The following is a 19,048-nucleotide window of genomic DNA, read 5'->3' as shown; positions in this document are numbered from 1 at the left end:
AACTGTCATCAGAGAGCAACCCCATCCAGGACTGGGTAAACACTACTTATCTGGGGGAACAGCAGTCACCTGCTAACAGTGTCTCTGCCACGTCTGGATTGAATTTTAGTTTATCGGCCTTTATCCTGTCTTTTAGAGCAGCTAAGCACCAGTGTATTACCACTCCCATAGAAAAAGAGTCGCATGTCATCTGTATTGCAAACAGTGCTGCCCACCCCAACTTAGACAGTCGCTCCAGGTGGATACCATGATTTAGGGTATCGAAAGCTACTGAGAGGTCAAGCATCAACAGTGTTACACTCTCCTCGCCTCTATCCTGACAAGCATAATCATACAGGCCAACCAAGACAACTGCAGTGCCTAAACTGGGCCTCAACCCACATTGAACTGGGCCCAGAAAATCACTCATCCTGGAGGGCCTGGGCCTGGCTGCAGATTGCCAGCTTAAGAAGCTCACCCAAGAGGGAACATTTGCAAGTGGTCTGTCATGATCTGGATCTTCAAGATCCATGGAAAGTTCTTTTCAGGAACGGCCACACCCAGTGGCCTGTTAGGTGGCCTGCAACCACCCCCTCTTGTAACAAGGCAATAGTCATTTCCATGGCCCACCCCGTCACCTCCTTGCTGGGTAGTGTAAGCCATGAAGCACACAAGTGGCCACACAATCCTGGCCAAGCGCCTTTTCCACATCCTGGAGCGGCATCAACTGAAACTCATACAAAGAGTTCTTCAAGGCATGTCCAGACACTCCAAACTGTGTAACTGATTTATTTTTAATCACAGCAGGTCACTGAGTGCCCCCCCCCCCCCGGGCTAGTGTATAATTAGTTTCAAACCACTCAAAAGATCTCCTCTTGGGAGTACAAAGAGGATGCAATGGAGGCAGCAAGGGGGGAAAGGAGGATTGCCCTAAACACTGGGTGTAAGATTTACAAAAACAGTAGAAGTAAAGGAGGTCGTGTAATTTTACTGGGATCAAAAACTCTCCAGATTGCAAGAACAGATCTATTGGTATTTGAATATAATTTGTACTGCCTTCCTGGGAAATCTAGGTTGAGAGAATGAATCTGGAATGAATATAATGAATTCTCCTCAGGGAAAGGGTTATAGCAGATTGACAAAAGCCCAGAAGGGTTATAATGGTCTAAAAATGCATTTCCTCCTGGACCACTCATAGTACATGGACATAGGAAAGTTTTTATTTTTCTCATTATGGATACTGTAAAACCATGAATGTCAGTGCACACATTAAAGAAGCCATCCATCTGATGACTCACTTCCTGCCTCTTCCCTCAAAGTAAATAATTCCTTTAAGAGGAGTGAATTAATTTTTCCTTCTCTTCCCAAAAAACATGGCAACTGCATGCTTCTCTTTCACATCCTCACCTCTGTTCTTCAAGGCAGGGTACAGGCACTCCCAACTGTATAACTGATTTATTTTTAATTTTGCAGTACGGCAGCTGGTCCTCTCTGGTAAAAACACCATCAAACTAAATTATTCTAAAGAGGACTAAAAACCCTGACGAAGCCGCTCCAATTCTCCTGCAGCTCCCCCTTCTGCCCTGACTCCTGTTGTAAGGATTAAGAAAGAAAGAAAAATAACTATTCTAACTCTTCATTTCCTTCTAGCATTCAAAAGTTGCTGTTTGAGAATTTTATGCAGAGCTAAGCTGTTCTCCCTACTGCCAGAATACCGTTTCTGCAGTGCTGTGGATATACTCCTTAAAGGTTCCATTTTACATCTATGCATTCACAATTCTTCTGTGCCTAGAAAAATACTATACATTTCTGTACTTCAAATTATACTGCAAAACAATACCATGGAAATGTTCCTTCCATCCATCCCAGGGCAGTCTTGAACACTTGAGGAAGAATTACTAGCAGTTACTGTATTTTTTGCTCTATAAGACTCACTTTTTCCCTCCTAAAAAGTAAGGGGGAATGTGTGTGCGTCTTATGGAGCGAATGCAGGCTGCGCAGCTATCCCAGAAGCCAGAACAGCAAGAGGGATTGCTGCTTTCACTGCGCAGTGATCCCTCTTGCTGTTCTGGCTTGTGAGATTCAGAATATTCTTTTTCTTGTTTTCCTCCTCCAAAAACTAGGTGCGTCTTGTGGTCTGGTGCGTCTTATAGAGCGAAAAATATGGTAGTTGTCTCTCAGCCTAACCGACCTCACAGGGTTGTTCTGAAGAGAAAGGGAAAGCGCCACGTACTGTGAGCATCCTGTGCTCTTCCAGGGAATGATTAAAAAAGCAATTGATGATCATAATTTAACAGCACCGTGGATATATGAGAAATGGGACATGATTCACTGCCACGTGGAAAGGACTCTTCCTAAACTTGTTCCTGATGCTTTGTCAAGCACTTGCTGCCTGGCTCTTAAATAGATCTCCAAAACAACAAGGGCTGGAAAAAAACAGATATTTCTTTTTAAAAATTTAAATTGGCATTCTGGGAGCTGTGAGGGTAGCTCTGACCTTGCTGTGCCAAAGTGACATCACAGCCGCACGCGGTCAAGGCTGACATTGAAACAGAGAGCCAGAGAGGCGTAAAAATTGTAACCTGTACTTTCAGAAGCACATAACTGAGACTTTTGAGAAGATGGAGTGTTTTTGTATAAGCTGCATTTTCCAACCAACCAACTCCTAGAGAAGTCTACAAGATAAATCTATGGACCAAGCAAAATACAAAAGTACAGTACATATTTTTCCAGCCATTCACTAAATGCCTGTCTTTTCCTGAATCTCATGTATTTAAGTCTGCTTTTTCTGTTTCATAAGATCTAGCATGCAACAGCTAGTAAGTGGTAAAAGAATTTTCCTATTTAAATTTAGGAAGTTTTAAATTTAAATTAAACTGTATCATTACAAATATTAACAAATTCTGTGATGACGTTATCTATATTATCCCATAGCCATTTTTGTAGCCCCCCCCCAACATGTGTCTAGCAGTAGTAATTCAAGCTAGCTGGAAAACAGCTTGAAAATGACAAATACTAAAGGCCTCCCTTTTGAAGAATCATCAAAGTTCCTATTCTCGTGTTTTAGCCACTTACTCTAAACGCTCTTCCTCTTTTTTCCGCAGATCGAAGTCCCGCTGAACAACTTCCCAAACATGCTCAGCCTCTTCATCTGTCAGTTTGGAAAGATCCAGTTTCCGCCTTCCCATCTTTAGAAAACAGCACCTAAAAATCAAGAACAAAAGTCGGGTAAACTGTGTCAAACAGGTTAGAACTCATTATTCTCCAATAATATTTGTTTAATTAAAATAAATCGTTTCCTCCCTAAAAGAGGGCACGTGTTGTGGTGAGACCTGGAGACTGACCTCCTGGTTGTGGGTGGGTCTATTGGATAGCCACAACACCCGATTGGTAGGTCCCTCATTGCTGGGTTTAATCTGGCCAATGGGGTGCAGTCTAAACAGATCGAGGGACCTATATAATCCCTTGCACGTGTCCCAGAGCTTCCCCTTTCGGCTCATGCATCGGAACACCCGCCCACCTCTCCCTAATTTTAGGGCATTTTTGCGATTGACCTTGCTATGCCGTCGTGTGTTGTCTGTCGTTGGGACAGGGGCATGGCAGGAATTTCCCCCACTTGACTGATTTGCTGTTGCCATTTGGTTTTCGCCTGCCGCGTAGCAATTCATTACAACTTGTAAGGTTGCAGATAGGCACTGGTTCAGGTGATAGGGATGGGAGAATGGTCTTGCCATCCCTATGTGAAGGGTATTCCGTTAAAGGAATCCAGGGACTCAACTTGGTTTGGTCAACCCCAAAAGCCAGTTGTGCCTGTGCCTGAGTCCAGGGGAGTGAACAGAGTCTGTTTCCAGGCTTTCCGCCTATCCAGGTGTTCACTCTTGGCTTACCTATGATAGAGCTCTGGGTCAGTGCTACCTGCAAGGGTGTAGGGAGCTAGTCGAACCAGAGCCTATGCAACCACTCAGTTTTCTGTAATCAATAAAGTTGTGGCCTAAATTCTGCCAAAAACCAAAACTAAAATTTGAGTCAAATGTGTCTTTATTTAAGGGGGAGGTCTCTGGGTCTGAACACGCAAATAAATTAAATGAGGCTACCACCACCATCTTCTTAAATTGTGGCGCCCACAACTGGACACAGGACTCCAGGTGTGGTCTGATCAAGACAGAATAGAGTGGGACTATGACTTCCCTTGATCTGGACAGTAGACTTCTCTTGATGCAGCCTAAAATAACATTCACTTTTTTTGCTGCTGCAGTTGACTCATGTTAAGGTTGTGATCCACCAAGGCCTGAATTCTGATTCTGTCTTCTGCAGCATTAGCTACCCCTCCCAGTTTGGTGTCATCTGAAAATTGGAGATGAGCATCCCCTCAATTCCTTCATCCAAGACATTTATAAAGACTTTGAACAACAACAGGCCCAGGACAGAGCCCTGCGGCACCCTACTTGTCACTTTTCCCTAGGATGACGAGGAACCATTAATGAGTACTCTTTGGGTTTGGTCAGTCAACCAGCTACAAATCCACCTAACAGTTACCTCATCCAACCCACATTTTACCAGCTTCTCTGCAAGAAGTTCATGGTGGACTTTGTCAAAAGACAGTTTGCAGCCATCATGAGAAATGAAGGGAGAACTGCATTCCCGTCGCCCTGAAATGCACGTCAGGCAGCCAGCAATCCCCTACCTTTGCACAGTTGTCAAACAAGCAACGCACACTGGATAAGGCTAATGGCACTGTAGTGTGAAGGGCTTTCTACAGAGCCACAGAGTTGAAGGAACTGGCAATAATACACAGGACAGACTTAACATTGGGTAGATTTCTTTCCAGAAGGAAAAAAACTAGTTCAGCTGCTTCTTCTCCAGGAAGTTATCCGGTAAACTGAACTTGTGGAGGATGCCAGTGAAGAGACAGAAAGGTCTGCCAAGAAAGTCTGCTGATCTCACACACGCAGGCCAACTTTGCTTAGCATGGATTCAGGCAGAGGCACTCCTTATGAGCTGCTATCATTTCCAAGGGCAAAATGAACAACAGGGCCTTTATCTGACCATACATGTCAGGTCATTTCAGTTTACGGAAATAGAAGATTGCTTCATTATGAGTCTGAATTAAATTTATAACTGCATCTAGATAACAAACCAGAGAAAAGGCCCATTTAAACTGGGAAAGCAGATAAAGTGACCCAAGTCAAATGCAGACAATTCCAACAAGAAAGAAAAATGTAGAGAAACCGGTGTGGCTGCATAAGGGGCTTCCAAGTCAGCAGAGTTATAAAAAGTGGAAGAAGGGGGAAATCACAAAGGAGGAGTATACACCAACAGTTGCAGCAGGAAAGTCAGGCTGGCTAAAGCCCAGAATGAGCTCAGGCTTGCACAAGAGGTTAATAATAATAATACAGTGGTACCTCGGGTTAAGAACTTAATTTGTTCTGGAGGTTTGTTCTTAACCTGAAACTGTTCTTAACCTGAAGCACCACTTTAGCTAATGGGGCCTCCCACTGCTGCTGCGCCACCACCACATGATTTCTGTTCTCATCCTGAAGCAAAGTTCTTAACCTGAGGTACTATTTCTGGGTTAGCGGAGTCTGTAACCTGAAGCGTATGTAACCCAAGGTACCACTGTAATAAAGGTTTCTTCCACCATGTTCCAAGCAAGAGGAAGAACAAGTAGATGGTAGGTACTCTGTGTGGAGAAGATGGAGAAATGCTACTGGTTGACAGACAGAAGGCGGAATTGCTCAACACCTACTTTGCTTCTGTCTTCACCCAAAAGGAAAGTGATGCCCAACCTGGTGATAACAGAATAAATGATGTAAGGAGGGAGCTGCAGCCTAAGACTGGAAAAGAGGTAGTAAGGGAACACCTAGCTACTTTAAATGAATTCAAATCACCAGGGCCAGATGAGCTGCATCCAAGGGTCCTACTGGAACTTGCAGATGTACCATATTTTTCCGTGTACAAGACTAGGTTTTTCCCTAAAAAATAATGTCAAAAATTTGGGGGTGTTTTATACTCTGGGCCATCTCCCCCCATTGTCTTAAATCTGAGTCCCCCAAAATAGGAAGCGTCTTATACATGGGGGTGTCTTATAGACGGAAAAATTTGGTAATTTCAGAGCCTATTACCTTTGAAAAATCTTGGAGAACAGGTGACACGTCCCTGCAGACTGGAGGCAGGCAAATGTTGTCTCCATCGGAGGAAAGAAAGACCCAGCCAACTACTGACCAGTCAGCTTGACATCAATAACAGGAAAGGCCCAGAACAGATAATTTAACAGTCTGTCTGTGAGCACTTAGAAAAGGATGCGGTGAGACCCAGCATGGGTTTCTCAAAAACAAGTCATGTGAGACAAATCTCATGTCTTTTTTTTTTATGGAGTCACAAGCTTGGTGGATCAGGGGAATGCTGTGGACCTAGTGTATCTTGATTTCAGTCAGGCTTTTGACAAAGTCCCCCATGGTATTCTTACGAGGAAGTTGGTAAAATGTGGGTTGAATGAGGTAACTGTTAGGTGGATTTGCAGCTGGTTAACTGACCACACCCAAAGAGTACTCATTAATTGTTCCTCATTGTCCTGGAAAAAAGTGACAAGTGGGGTGCCACAGGATACTACCACAGGGTTCTGTCTTGGGACCATTGTTCAGCATCTTTATAAATGTCTTGGGTGAAGGAATTGAGGGGATGCTCATCTCCAATTTGCAGATGACACCAAACTGGGAGGGGCAGCTAATGCCGCAGAAAACAGAATCAGGATCAAGATGGCCTTAGCTGACTGGATACCTGGGTCCAAGCTTACAAAATGAAATTCAATAGGGACAAATGTAAGGTTCTGCACTTAAGGCAGGAAGAACCAGCTTCAAAAAAAATAAGATGGGGGACATCTGGCTTACTAGCAGAACATGTGGAAAGAATCTAGGAGTCTTGTTGGATCACAACCTTGACATGAGTCAACAGTTTGATGATGCAGCAGTAGCAGCAAAAAAAAAAAAGGGGGGGTGAATGCTATTCTAGGCTGCATCAACAGAAATTGAGTGTCCTGATCAAGGGAAGTCATAGTACTGATCTAGTCTGCCTTGGTCAGAGCACACCTGGAAGAGTGTGTTCAATTCTGAGCACCCCCAATTTAAGAAGGCTGTTGACAAGTTGTAACATGCGCAAAGGAGGGCAATCAAGATGATTAAGGGTCTGGAAACCAAGCATTATGAGGAAAGCTTGAAGGAGCTGAGTATGTTTAGCCTGGAAAAGAGAAGATTGAGAGGAGGTATGATAGCCATCTTCAAATACCTGAAGGGCTGTCACATGAAAGGTGGAGCAAGCTTGTTTTCTCCTGCTCTGGAAAGAAGGACCTTAACCAATGGTTTCAAGTTACAAGAAAGCAGATTCTGACTAAACATCTCACAGTAAGGGCTGTTTTGACAGTGGAAAAGACTGGGAGGCGGTGGGTTCTCCTTCACTGGAGGTTTTGATGCAGAAAATGGATGGCCATCTGCCATGGATGCTTTGGTTGAAATTCCTGTAGTGTAGGGGGTTGGACTAGAAGATCCACAGAGCGCCAGCACAGCCTGTGTTTATGGTCAGTTGGTGGACCTGACTGACGTAGCAGTCAGATCCACCCTTGTGAAACTGCCTGCTTGCTTTGCCCTGATAAGCAGTTTAAACTCAAAATTTGTGGGGGGACACAAGCACCCTAGCGGCTGATGGAGGAGCTGACGTCATCCATTGGCGATGCAGGAGGCCAAAAGCCTCCCAGACCTTTGGTGGCCCCACTCGGCTGCAATCCCTGCTCCCAATTGATACTGGTAAGCGGTCTATTGCTTTACTTGCCAGTGAATGTTATTTGTGCAAGTCATACTTAGACGATGCATTTATCACACAACACTGGGCATCTGAAGTATTTAAACATGGACACTGTATATTTTTACAAAGACAAGATGACCTGGTTATAAGATTTAGAGTCCATTAGTGGGATCTTACAGAGCCGCACAACTGGATCACTCAGCCAACACCCAAGTAAGTATAAGACTGTTCCCTTTTGTGAGAGGGAAAATGAATTCAGCATGACTGTCAGCTGATTTTCCGCCATTTTTTTTCCAGTGAACAAGCCAGCACACAACTTATTTGCAGAAGTAATGCAATCAAGATCAGATTATATTTATGTTAACCTAGCAAAATGACTACTGTTATGATGGTTGTTAAGCAAAGGGAAGGCCTGTATATTGCATACCCCTGTGCTTTCTGCTTAAAGAGAGGCTGTGCAACATACACCCTGTTAAGTCACCCTGTAAGAGAGGTGGTGGCTGCTCAGTCACCTTATATTCAGTTTACTGTATAAATATCCAAGAACGCTACCCATAGTGAACTTTCCCTCTCTCCTTATCCCACCCCAGTTTGGCCTGCTTAATGCATTTTGGATGAACCAAAGTTTCCAAGTCATCTTCAAGAGCAACACCACGTAGAGCACCTTCTAATAATCCCATCTGGGAGTTACCAGAGCAGGGAGTACAGTGGCCAAGTAATCTGTCGAAAAGGGGCTATAACTAGTGAACCAGCTGGAGCTCCAAGCCATCAAGGCTACCTGAGCCTCCTTCCAGGAGAGTGCTAACCTATCCAGGATAGGCCGCCTCCACACCTCACAGACATGAGGAGCTGGGATACCTCTGTCTCTCCAGGATTCAGCCTCAGTTTACTGGCCCACATCCAGCCCCTCACCACCTCTGAGCACTGGTCTAAAACCTCAGTTGCCTCTCCTGATTCAGTCTGAACAGAGAGATGAAGCTGGTTGTCACCAGCATTTCAACAACACTTCACTCCAAATCTCCCAATGACAGCTCCCAGAGGCTTCCTTTGGAAGTTACATAGCATGGGGGCCAAGATGGAGCTCTGTGGGACACCCCAGGATAATTCCCAGGAGCCTCCTAGGAGCCCTTTAGGACAGTGCCCCCCCCATCCACACCTTCCTGAGGCACCACTGAAGTATCCTCCAGTTGCCCACAGTTCCAAAAGCTGCAGAGAGATCTAGGAGAACGAGCAGGGCTGGACTCCCCTTAACTTTCTCCTGACAAATGTCCTCAGTCCGGGTGACCAATGCAATTTCAGTGGTGTGACCAGGCCTGAAACCAGACTGGAACAGAGTGGATCCAAATAATCAGTTTTCCTCAGACATGCCTGAAGCTGGGGCGCCACCACCTTCTCAAGCACCTTGCCCAGAAAGGGGATATTTGCCACTGGGTTTAACCCCTCTGAGTCCAAGGGAAGTCTTCTTAAGGATGACATTACAGATCTCTGCCATAGATATTACAATGCCACTACACCACCTATAGGAACATAGAACTGAGTCAGACCTTTGTTCTACCTAACTTAGTACTGTCTACACTGACTGGCAGTGGCTCTCCCCTGCCGGGGATTGAACCTGGGACCTTCTGCATGCAAGGCAGGTGCTCTACTTCTGATCTGCGGCCCTTCTCTCATGCATGCCACCTATGTGTGAAGAATGCTTGCAATGTGAATTCATATCAAAATAGCATGATTTGCCTCCTCTGTTTTGCTTCCCATTGACATTTCTGTGCTTTGTGATGCGGGAAGAGCTTTCCCAAGCACTTAGCCATACAGTCACAGATATTGGCAATGTTTGTCTGTGTTCAATGGCTTGTCTCCAGAAAAGCTCCGGCAGCTTCTTGTGACACAACAGATGGTGCTCTGGGGCCCCCTGATCTTTGGGGTGCTCTTCAGTATCAACAATGATAGGGAGAAGCTAAGAAGCTTCCAGGCAGGAGCAGGGGCCGCCTGGCACTTCTCTGGAGGCATGGTATGAATATGAGGCGAACACACGTGTCTGCTGGGCTGACGTTGCTTCTGGCTGTCCATTCCCCTCGAGTCAAGGGAGAGACTCATTCCCTCAGGAGGCTGCTGCCAGCTGCCAGAGTCAGAGCTGAGAGCGTTCTGGATTAACTCGTCCAGAATAAGGAATGTTCTGCCTCAATTTTCACCATGGCTTCAACTCTAGTTAGAATGCTCAAATCTATGTAGGTCTACTCAGAAGTAAGTCTTGCTGAATATGATGGATTTTAAGACTTGGGGTTGTTGTTGTTTTTTTAGTATAGCAGACAGATGCAGTGTCTGTTCTGGAAAGCACCACATATATGGTAGATACCTATCAGTCTGTTCTCACGTGGCCACAGGTGAAAGGGATGGATCTAAAGGCTGAGGAGCCTTCAGTGCTCCATCCCTTCATCCATCTGCTTATGGCTGATAATTTCAGTGTGCTGTGAAACAAGCGCCACAAATGGAAATGTCAAAAGATTTTGATTCAATTCAATTCAATTGAACAAACATAAATGTGCATCTGAAATTACATGTATAAAATTATCTACATCCACTTTTGGATGATTGTTTTCCCCACCCACAAACTAACATTACCTCCAGGTTTCGAGCATTAGGAGTTAAAGGGGTTAAATATGAGCCTCCTGCTTCAGCAAGCATAATAATTAATCCGGTTAGGACTTACACGGCCCTTGAGACACTTTAAAAGTGGCTCTTATACCTCCTCTCTGTCTCCTCCTTCCCAGGCTAAACAAACCAAACTCCCTCAACTGTTCCTCATAAGGCTTGGTTTCCAGAACCTTGCTTGCCCTGCTTTTGCTATGTGTACTTCTTTATTACAATTAAAGCACACAACTTTCATAGATATGGCTTTGCCCTTCATTTGACACTTAGACACATAACTAGAATCATTGGCTTTTGCACTCCTGACTGGAGACTCTTCTCTCCTTTGTACACATTCCTCTCTTAAACAGGCAATTAATCTTTCGAAAGTCAAGTCAAGTCCTCTTTCCCATCCATTAGAGTTGCAAAAGTCCCAAATTTGGGTTCTAGTGACCCTAGGAAATCGCAGATATTTTGCTCTTCCTGCATTGGGTACTCTGACAGTTCTAGTTTCTCGAGAAGTGTTAAGATCTCAGTCACATATTTGGGACAATCTGCCTTAGAATTCAACCTGAGCCTCAGCAAATCTTGCATCCGTTGTCTATGGAAACTTTTGCTTGCAAATCCATATGAAAGTTCCAGGGCCTCAAGTATCTGGGCTGCAGTATCAGTCTCCTTAATATGCACAACCTGGGCATCTGAAATGCTGCTTAAAGTTGTGGCTCTTGCTTGCTTATTCTGCCGTTCTCATACATTGATTGGAGCTCTAGATTCTTTGTTATTGCCTTTAGGCCTTTTACTTTTAATGCCACCTAGTATTTCTTTGCTATTAACAACAGATACTTTCCCCATTGAGTAAGGATGGTAATCTGGGCATCTTGAGGCTTGCATCACTGAAGTAAACCTCATTGGCCATCTCAAAAACGGAGGAAATGTCCAAAACTCAAAAGTTGGAGAAAAATGTGCTAAATTCAAAACCAGAACAAAGTCTCCAAAGGAAAATTTAAGACCAAAAATCTTCACTACCTAGGTACTGCTCTGTGAGGGAAGTGGGGACTAATCTCTCTTCACAGTGGAGACAATGGAGTCACCATATGCTCACCAAGAAACAAAAGAAAGAGTTCTGCTTCGGACCTCTCTTCTTTCTTAAGAGAATTAAGCTGCATTCACCAAAATACTTCAAAAATAATCTAATCTTGGCCCATAACCTATGTTGGGATGTGAATTAGATGCTAGGAGAGGATATATTTATTAGCTATTATCCTTCCTTCCTCACGTGAGCAGAGTGCCATCCCTTTGCAACTTAAAGAGAAGCTTAGATAGACTAGTTTTAGCCTTTCAGTTTAAATAATCCAGGATGGATTCTCCTGGTATTGCCTCCTTTCTCTGAAAACTTTCCAGCTTGTCAATATCCTCCTTCAATTGTGGTGCCCAGAGCTGGACACAGGACTCCAGGCGGGGTCTGACAAAGGCAAAATAGAGTGAACACCCCATGGTTAACCGCCCCACCCCACCCTTGGTGATCTCACAGCCACACATAAGAGAAAGTATTGCTTCCTACATTCTGCAGACTTGGCCTAATATTTATGCCTTGTTGCTTACTGACTTAACACAATTCTAAAGAACAATTATCCTAGTCAAAAGAAACTGCAAGGGACAAATGGATCCTGAAACATGATATAAAGTGATGAACTTTAAAAGGGAAGGGAGGTGGAGAGAGAAGGGTCTCAAAAGTGGCTTCAGAAAATGTGTCTTTTCTCCTTCTGGGTGATGCGCTGATGGGAGAAGATGGTTCTGCTTTAAGTCCCCCGTCCCACTATTAACACAGAGGAACGAGCCCAGCGAGGGTCAGAGTGGGGACACTCAAGCGGCCTACAGGTGGAAGGGCAGCTGTGCAAGGCATTCCCAGCACACCCAAGTCACCTGGCCCTGCCAGAAAGCCCTCCGTCCTGCAACAGAACTGCAAAGGTGGAACAAGGTCAACCTAGAGGAGACTGGAGACTCCAGATCACTGCTGCCAATGCGACCCATCAATCTAAGCTCTCTCTCTCCTGTGATTCAAATTAATAATCATGCCACTCTCAGCAGCTCAAGGTATTGGAAGCAAAATAATGAGAAAAGTTGGAGCACCAGAGTCATGGAAAGAAGCTTATATTACACTTGTACCGAAAACAGAGACTGAAAAGACTTAAGAACTACCACCCCATATCATTACTTAATGTGGATTACAAAATTTTTGCAGACATTTTGGCTAAGAGACTGAAAAAAGTGTTGATGGAAGAGATTCATAAAGATCAAGCGGGCTTTCTCCCGGGTAGACACTTGTCTGACAATATGAGGAACATAATTGACATTTTGGAGAAACTAGAAGTGAACATAAACACTAAAGCAGTTTTGATATTTGTGGACGCGGAGAAAGCTTTTGACAACATTTCTTGGAGTTTTATGAAGAAGAATCTACAGGGCATGGGGGTAGGCCAAGGCTTTGAAAACGGTATAAGTGCAATTTATTCAGAACAAAAGGCTAAATTAATTGTAAATAATGTGGTGACGGAAGAATTTAAGATAGAAAAAGGGACACGACAAGGTTGCCCAATTTCCCCACTGCTTTTTATTTCGGTCCTGGAGGTTTTGCTGAACATGATTAGAAGGGACCAGTTGGTTCAAGGTATACAGGTCGGAGCCAAACAGTACAAATTGAGAGCATTTGCAGATGACTTAGTACTGACGTTACAGGAGCCAGAATCTAGTACCAAAAGGGTTTTAGAATTGATTCAAGGATTTGGTCAAGGATTTAAATTGAATAAGGTAAAAACTAAGGTTTTAGAGAAAAATTTAACACCAATAGAGAGAGAGAGGTTTCAGAATGAGACAGGTTTAACAGTGGTCAAGAAAGTTAAATACTTGGGGATCAACTTGACAGCAAAAAATGGGAACTTATTTAAAGATAACTATGAAAAATGTTGGGCTGAAGTGAAAAAAGATTTAGAAATTTGGTCAAATTTGAAGCTTTCACTGCTGGGCCGTATTGCTGCGGTTAAAATGAATGTATTGCCTAGAATGTTGTTTTTGTTTCAAACATTGCAAATTGTGGACAAAATGGACTGTTTCAAGAGATGGCAGAGAGATATTTCTAAATTTGTCTGGCAGGGCGAGAAGCCCAGAATAAAATTTAAAATACTAACAGATGCAAAGGAAAGAGGTGGATTTGCCCTGCCAGACCTCAAACTTTATTATGAATCAGCAGCTTTTTGCTGGTTGAAAGAATGGCTGCTTCTTGAAAACACTGACATTTTGGATTTAGAAGGTTTTAACAATGTATTTGGATGGCATGCATATCTGTGGTACGATAAGGTCAAAGCACATAAAGCATTTAAAAACCACATTGTCAGGAAAGCATTGTTCAATGTTTGGATAAGATATAAGGATTTATTGGAAAATAAAACCCCAAGGTGGCTGTCACCGATGGAAGCAAAAGCTCTGAAAAAGCTCAATATGGAGGTCAAATGGCCGAAATATTGGGAAATTTTGGAACAAGATGGAGATAGATTGAAACTGCAGAGTTTTGAAAAACTAAAAAACAAAGTGCGAGACTGGCTTCATTATTATCAGATAATGGAGGCATACAATTTGGACAAGAAAATCGGCTTCCAGGTGGAAAAATCAAAATTAGAAACAGAATTGTTAGAACCCAAAACTAAGATTTTGTCAAAGATGTATAACTTGCTGTTGAAATGGAATACTCAGGATGAAACGGTGAAATCTGCTATGATTAAATGGGCACAAGACGTTGGACATAATATTAGGTTTGCTGACTGGGAACAGTTGTGGACCACAGGTATGAAATTTACGGCATGTAATGCCTTAAGAGAAAATATTATGAAAATGATATACAGGTGGTACATAACCCCAGTCAAGCTTGTAAAAATCTATCACGTGCCTGATAATAAATGTTGGAAATGTAAAGAAACTGAAGGTACATTTTTTCACCTTTGGTGGACGTGCCCAAGGATTAAGGCTTTCTGGGAGATGATTTATAATGAACTAAAAAAGGTATTTAAATATACCTTATTGAAGAAACCAGAGGCCTTTCTCCTGGGCATAGTCGGCCAATCGGTGTTAAAAAAGGACAGAACTTTCTTTATGTATGCTACAACAGCAGCAAGAATACTTATTGCAAAGCAATGGAAGACACAAGACTTACCCACACTGGAGGAATGGCAGATGAAATTGATGGACTATATGGAATTGGCGGAAATGACTGGCAGAATCCGAGACCAGGGAGAAGAGTCGGTGGAAGAAGATTGGAAGAAATTTAAAGACTATTTACAGAAATATTGCAAAATTAATGAATGTTAGAATGATGTTGGATTGAAGTTAAGTGGTTTCTAGCGGTATAGGTACAAAAAAATATGGAAAAATTGGTTTTTAATATGTAGAAATTTAATGTTATAATATATCAAGATTAAAGATTAGGACTAAAAAGGAGGGAAAGGAATTGTTGGATTAACAAATTGAACTGGAATACAAAAGAGGGAGGTATGAGGAGGTCCGGGAAACAAGTAAACGTAAAAGAAGTGAAGAAAAGATGGAATTGTTTTTAATTGTTTTTTTCTTTTTTCTACTTTGTATTTTTCCTTTTTATTGTTAATTTTTTTATTAATGTGATTTTTCTTCTTTTGAAACTTTAATAAATATTATTTTAAAAAAAAAAAAGTTGGAGGTCACCAGAAGGAAAGCAGGCAGTTGCAATTTCTCCCTACCACTACTGTATAAGCTCCACAAGTTAATGCACCCCATATTTGGAAACCTGGTCAAGTCAATCATTTTGTTACTTGCTTAAGAATGGAAGATAGCGAATAATACTACTTAACTTTTATACAGTGCTTTAGAGCATTCAAAGTACTTCATTCTTACACCAATCCTGAAAGGTAGGTCTGTATCACCCCCATGTTATGAAGGCCCTGGGGCTTAGAAAAGGTGGCAGAGCTGATATCTGAACAGGAACCTCCTGATTTGTCGCTCTGTCTCTTAGGCCTTCTCCAGGCAATCTGTTTATTGCTTGTGTGGAGATTATACCACTTTTCCATTATCCCTCACTGTCTAGAACATCACTTTCCTTATAATAAAAATAATGATTTTTTAAAAGTTAGTTTGTTGCCCAACAGTGCTTTAAATCCACGCTAACTGGGCAAACCTAAACATGCTGGTGTGAGACCAAATCCCTCCAACAGAACAGTGATCATCCAAAGGGGACCTCAACCATTATGCCATGCCTCCTTAAAGAACAAAAATAAGACTTTGTGGGAAATTCTGCTGAAATTCCAGAATACTAGAATGTTGCTAGGATCGGACATGGGGAAACCAAAGACAGAGTCCAGAAATTATTGGGAGTCCAACTCCCAGCATGCTGTGCTGGCCAGGACTGATGGGAGTTGGGAGCCAAACAACCTCTGGAGGGTAACAGACTAGCTCCACACTCACCTACCCCCGGGCTAAACCATAACTACAGCCCAAAAGCCTCTTCCTAAAGATATGGGTGCTGACTGTAGACCGGCTACTAGCGGGTGGGTCTGCGGAGTTATTTTGAAAGAGGCCAGACGTGCTTCTGTCAAATATGACTCCGTCCACCTGCACAGTGACATTGGTTATGCTGGCTCCTTGTCTAACCCCCCTGCAGAGAGAAGAAATAACATGGTGCATTAGGCACACAGAAGTTGTGAGAAATTGCAGCCCACCTCCCATTTTTTGCTGCTATCCTGAAGTCACACCCAAAAGGGTGGGGGGATGACAAGGAGGAGATAAACAACAGTAGTTTGGACTTGTTGGATATTTTTGAGCATCAGCAACAGACAGCGAAGGACACTTTTTCTAATGGGGTTGTGGAATCCTAGCAAACTACAATCCCCACAGACGTGAGATGCAATTTTCATTTACAGTGGTACCCCGGGTTAAGAACTTAATTTGTTCTGGAGGTCCGTTCTTAACCTGAAACTGCTCTTAACCTGAAGCACCACTTTAGCTAATGGGGCCTCCTGTTGACGCCACATGATTTCTGTTCTTATCCTGAAGCAAAGTTCTTCACCCAAGGTACTATTTCTGGGTTAGCAGAGTCTGTAACCTGAAGCGTCTGTAACCTGAGGTACCACTGTAATGCCACACTTCTGAGGAGTTCAAAGCAGTGCTTTAGCACCTCAACAACCTGATAGGTACATCAGGTCAAGCTCCCCAATTCATATCAATGAACTTTCTAGCAAAGTAGTTCTATGATCCTGGATTTCTGACACCCAGTCCCATCATTCTAGCCATGGCATATTACAGTCCTTTACACAATTTCAGAGTACCCTCAGTTACCACTGAATATGATTGTAATTGCAGGTGGTAAATTCTGCATAAACGTTCGCCGTGTCTTAAGCTTGGCCTTCTAGTTAATATAATTTGAAATCTAAAATAAATGCTAAAGATAATCAATCTAACAAAAGGCCATAGCCACAGATGATGGTGGTGGTGATTAAAGGTAAAAAGGTAAATATTATTATTATTATTAATGACAAATGACTAGATTTATTGAGAACAAGTAACAAATATGCAAATCAGCCCCAACTCCAGTCAGCTGGCCACATACCAGTTTCCAGACAGTGAGTTCTGGGCATCATCTGATCTGCAGGTCTGGAAAACAATCTGCAGTCCCTTGGCTGGAGTTGAGAGCGATCTGCATATTCGAGTTGTTTGCCATTAACAACTTCTGGGGCTTTGGGTCTATTTGTTAGACTGGCCTCCTATAGCTTTCCATAAACAGAAGGAGTTGTCCAAATACTGCTGCAACTTCCATGGAGCTGAAACCTGACTCCTGATCAAAAACGAGATAGATCCGACTACATGGAACTAGCTGAAATGACCGGCAGAATCCGAGATTTGGACGAAGAATCAGTCGAGGCGGATTGGAAAAAATTTAAAGACTATTTGCAAAAAAATTACAAGGTGTATGAATCTTAAGATAGTGCATGTTATTGGAAATGTTATGCTTTCAGCAAATATGATTAGGTAAATGGTAAAATAAGTGATAAATGAGGAAAAGAAGATAAAGCGAACCAAACATATTATGTTTATTTAAAAGGTATCAAAATTGAGAAATGATATATTGAATACGGATACATAATAATTGAAAGTCGTAATAAGGTTTGAAATAAGGTAACAAATTGCTGATATTGCTATTACAAAGAACGCGGACCAGGAGGGTGTGGGGAAGTCCAATGGTTTTTCTTTTTATTTTGTTAAAAAAAAGTCATAAAATTGTTTCTTGCACTAGTTACTTTATGTATTGTTTGGAATGTATAAAATTATGAAAAGAAACGCAATAAAAAATTATATATATAAAAAAAAAAAAACGAGATAGATCCGCTGTTGGACAAAACTATTTCAAGCACTTTCATAAATATTTCAATAAAGTGTTATTGAAAGGGGAGTTTCCATGGAGGGGAACCCTTTTATAGATTTGCACTGGCTTTATTTCCATAGTTTGCATTGAACAAATCAGTAATAAATTAGAAATGTGCCTTTCCAGTTACAACATGTCAACAGTAAAAATGAACCCACATTTAAATCTCCGGAAGGAAAGAAGAAGTCAAGGAAGTTGCTCTTTTTACCCCAGTCGGCAGCCTTGCCAGAAAGGGCGCATGTGGAGTCATCTGCAGCCATGTGCAGCCATGGCGCTTCTTGCTTCCCAAATTAACCTTCAACCGGCCTCGGGGCGCCTCTGGCGAAGAGGCGTCCCCATGAGCAGGAAGTCACAAGCTCTTTGCGCGCCAGAGAGCATTCAGTGTCACAGGACAGCAGCAGACTCTCCCATCCCTCCTCTAGGTTGGTTTCACTGTGACAGAACTACTGCTGCCAGTTCGCGTATCCCTGGTGCGCGGAGCGCGGGCAGAGAGGCGCGCGGAGATGCGCCCGTCCTTTCCAGCTCAGCCCTTCTCCTAATGCACAGCCCTTTCCTCCTGCCCCTCGCTCCCGGTCCTTCCTCTGCCCCCGACCTGGCAGCCAGGCCGGCAGGTGCCAGCCCTGCAAACGCCCGCCAGGTCCTCGCTCGGCTGCCGCTCACTGCCTTTGCCCCTGGCAAACAAGCCCCCTGGAGCCTGCCCAGGCAAGCAGCAGGTTGCAAGTGCGCTTCTCCCCCTGGGGATCGCCCTTTGCGCAGCTGCGGTTACCTTGCAATGCTCGCTGCTGTTGCTGCTGCTGCTGCTGCTTCCTGGGTGCTGCTCAGCCCTCTCTCTGGTCTCTTTCTCGGTGGAAATCCTGTCCTAGAAGGTGGTGCAAAACTATGTGGCTGTCACATGCTTCCAGTGCTGGGTTCCCATCCTCCTCTCCCCTCGCCCAGGGCTCACCAGATCCAACCACCTAATCGGTGCGCAGCGATCACATGGCCCCACGAGCGCTGGCCTCCCAGTCAACTTCCTGGGCAGCAGCAGCAGCAGCAGCTAAAGCGATAAGGAGAAGAGGAGCAGCAGAAGAAGAAGGAGAAAGGCGACGGGAGAGCTGCAGCCGCTGGCAGCTTTTTAAATAACTACGGGGAAGATTGCTTGGGCTACCTGTGGGGCACATGTGGGGCACTTGGTCAGGGCGCGGGAATAAATGGCCCAGTCACTCGGTGTTT

The 19,048-nt window shown here is 43.5% G+C and overlaps 1 protein-coding gene across 3 annotated transcripts in view; it reads right to left on the bottom strand.

The window, feature by feature from the left end:
- The window catches only part of MLPH (melanophilin), an 82,431-nt gene extending 63,627 nt beyond the window's left edge, over positions 1-18,804 (bottom strand). For 2 of the 3 annotated variants that reach the window (XM_081016915.1, XM_081016917.1), the window contains exons 1-2: positions 18,045-18,091; positions 3,055-3,183 (exon numbers count right to left, since the gene is read on the bottom strand). In XM_081016915.1, the coding sequence (XP_080873041.1) occupies positions 3,055-3,183; positions 18,045-18,076 (161 nt within the window). In that variant the 5' untranslated portion in view covers positions 18,077-18,091. Of the gene's footprint in view, positions 1-3,054; positions 3,184-18,044; positions 18,092-18,602 lie in introns of those variants that run through there. The other variant, XM_081016916.1, reaches the window with a different exon arrangement.
- Between the last annotated feature and the right edge of the window lie 244 nt (positions 18,805-19,048).

Source organism: Podarcis pityusensis (assembly GCF_964106645.2).
Source record: "Podarcis pityusensis genome assembly, chromosome: 1".
Classification (NCBI taxonomy): domain Eukaryota; kingdom Metazoa; phylum Chordata; class Lepidosauria; order Squamata; family Lacertidae; genus Podarcis; species Podarcis pityusensis.
Note: the sequence above shows the minus strand (reverse complement) of the source record. Positions and strands in the feature narration are given on the sequence as shown.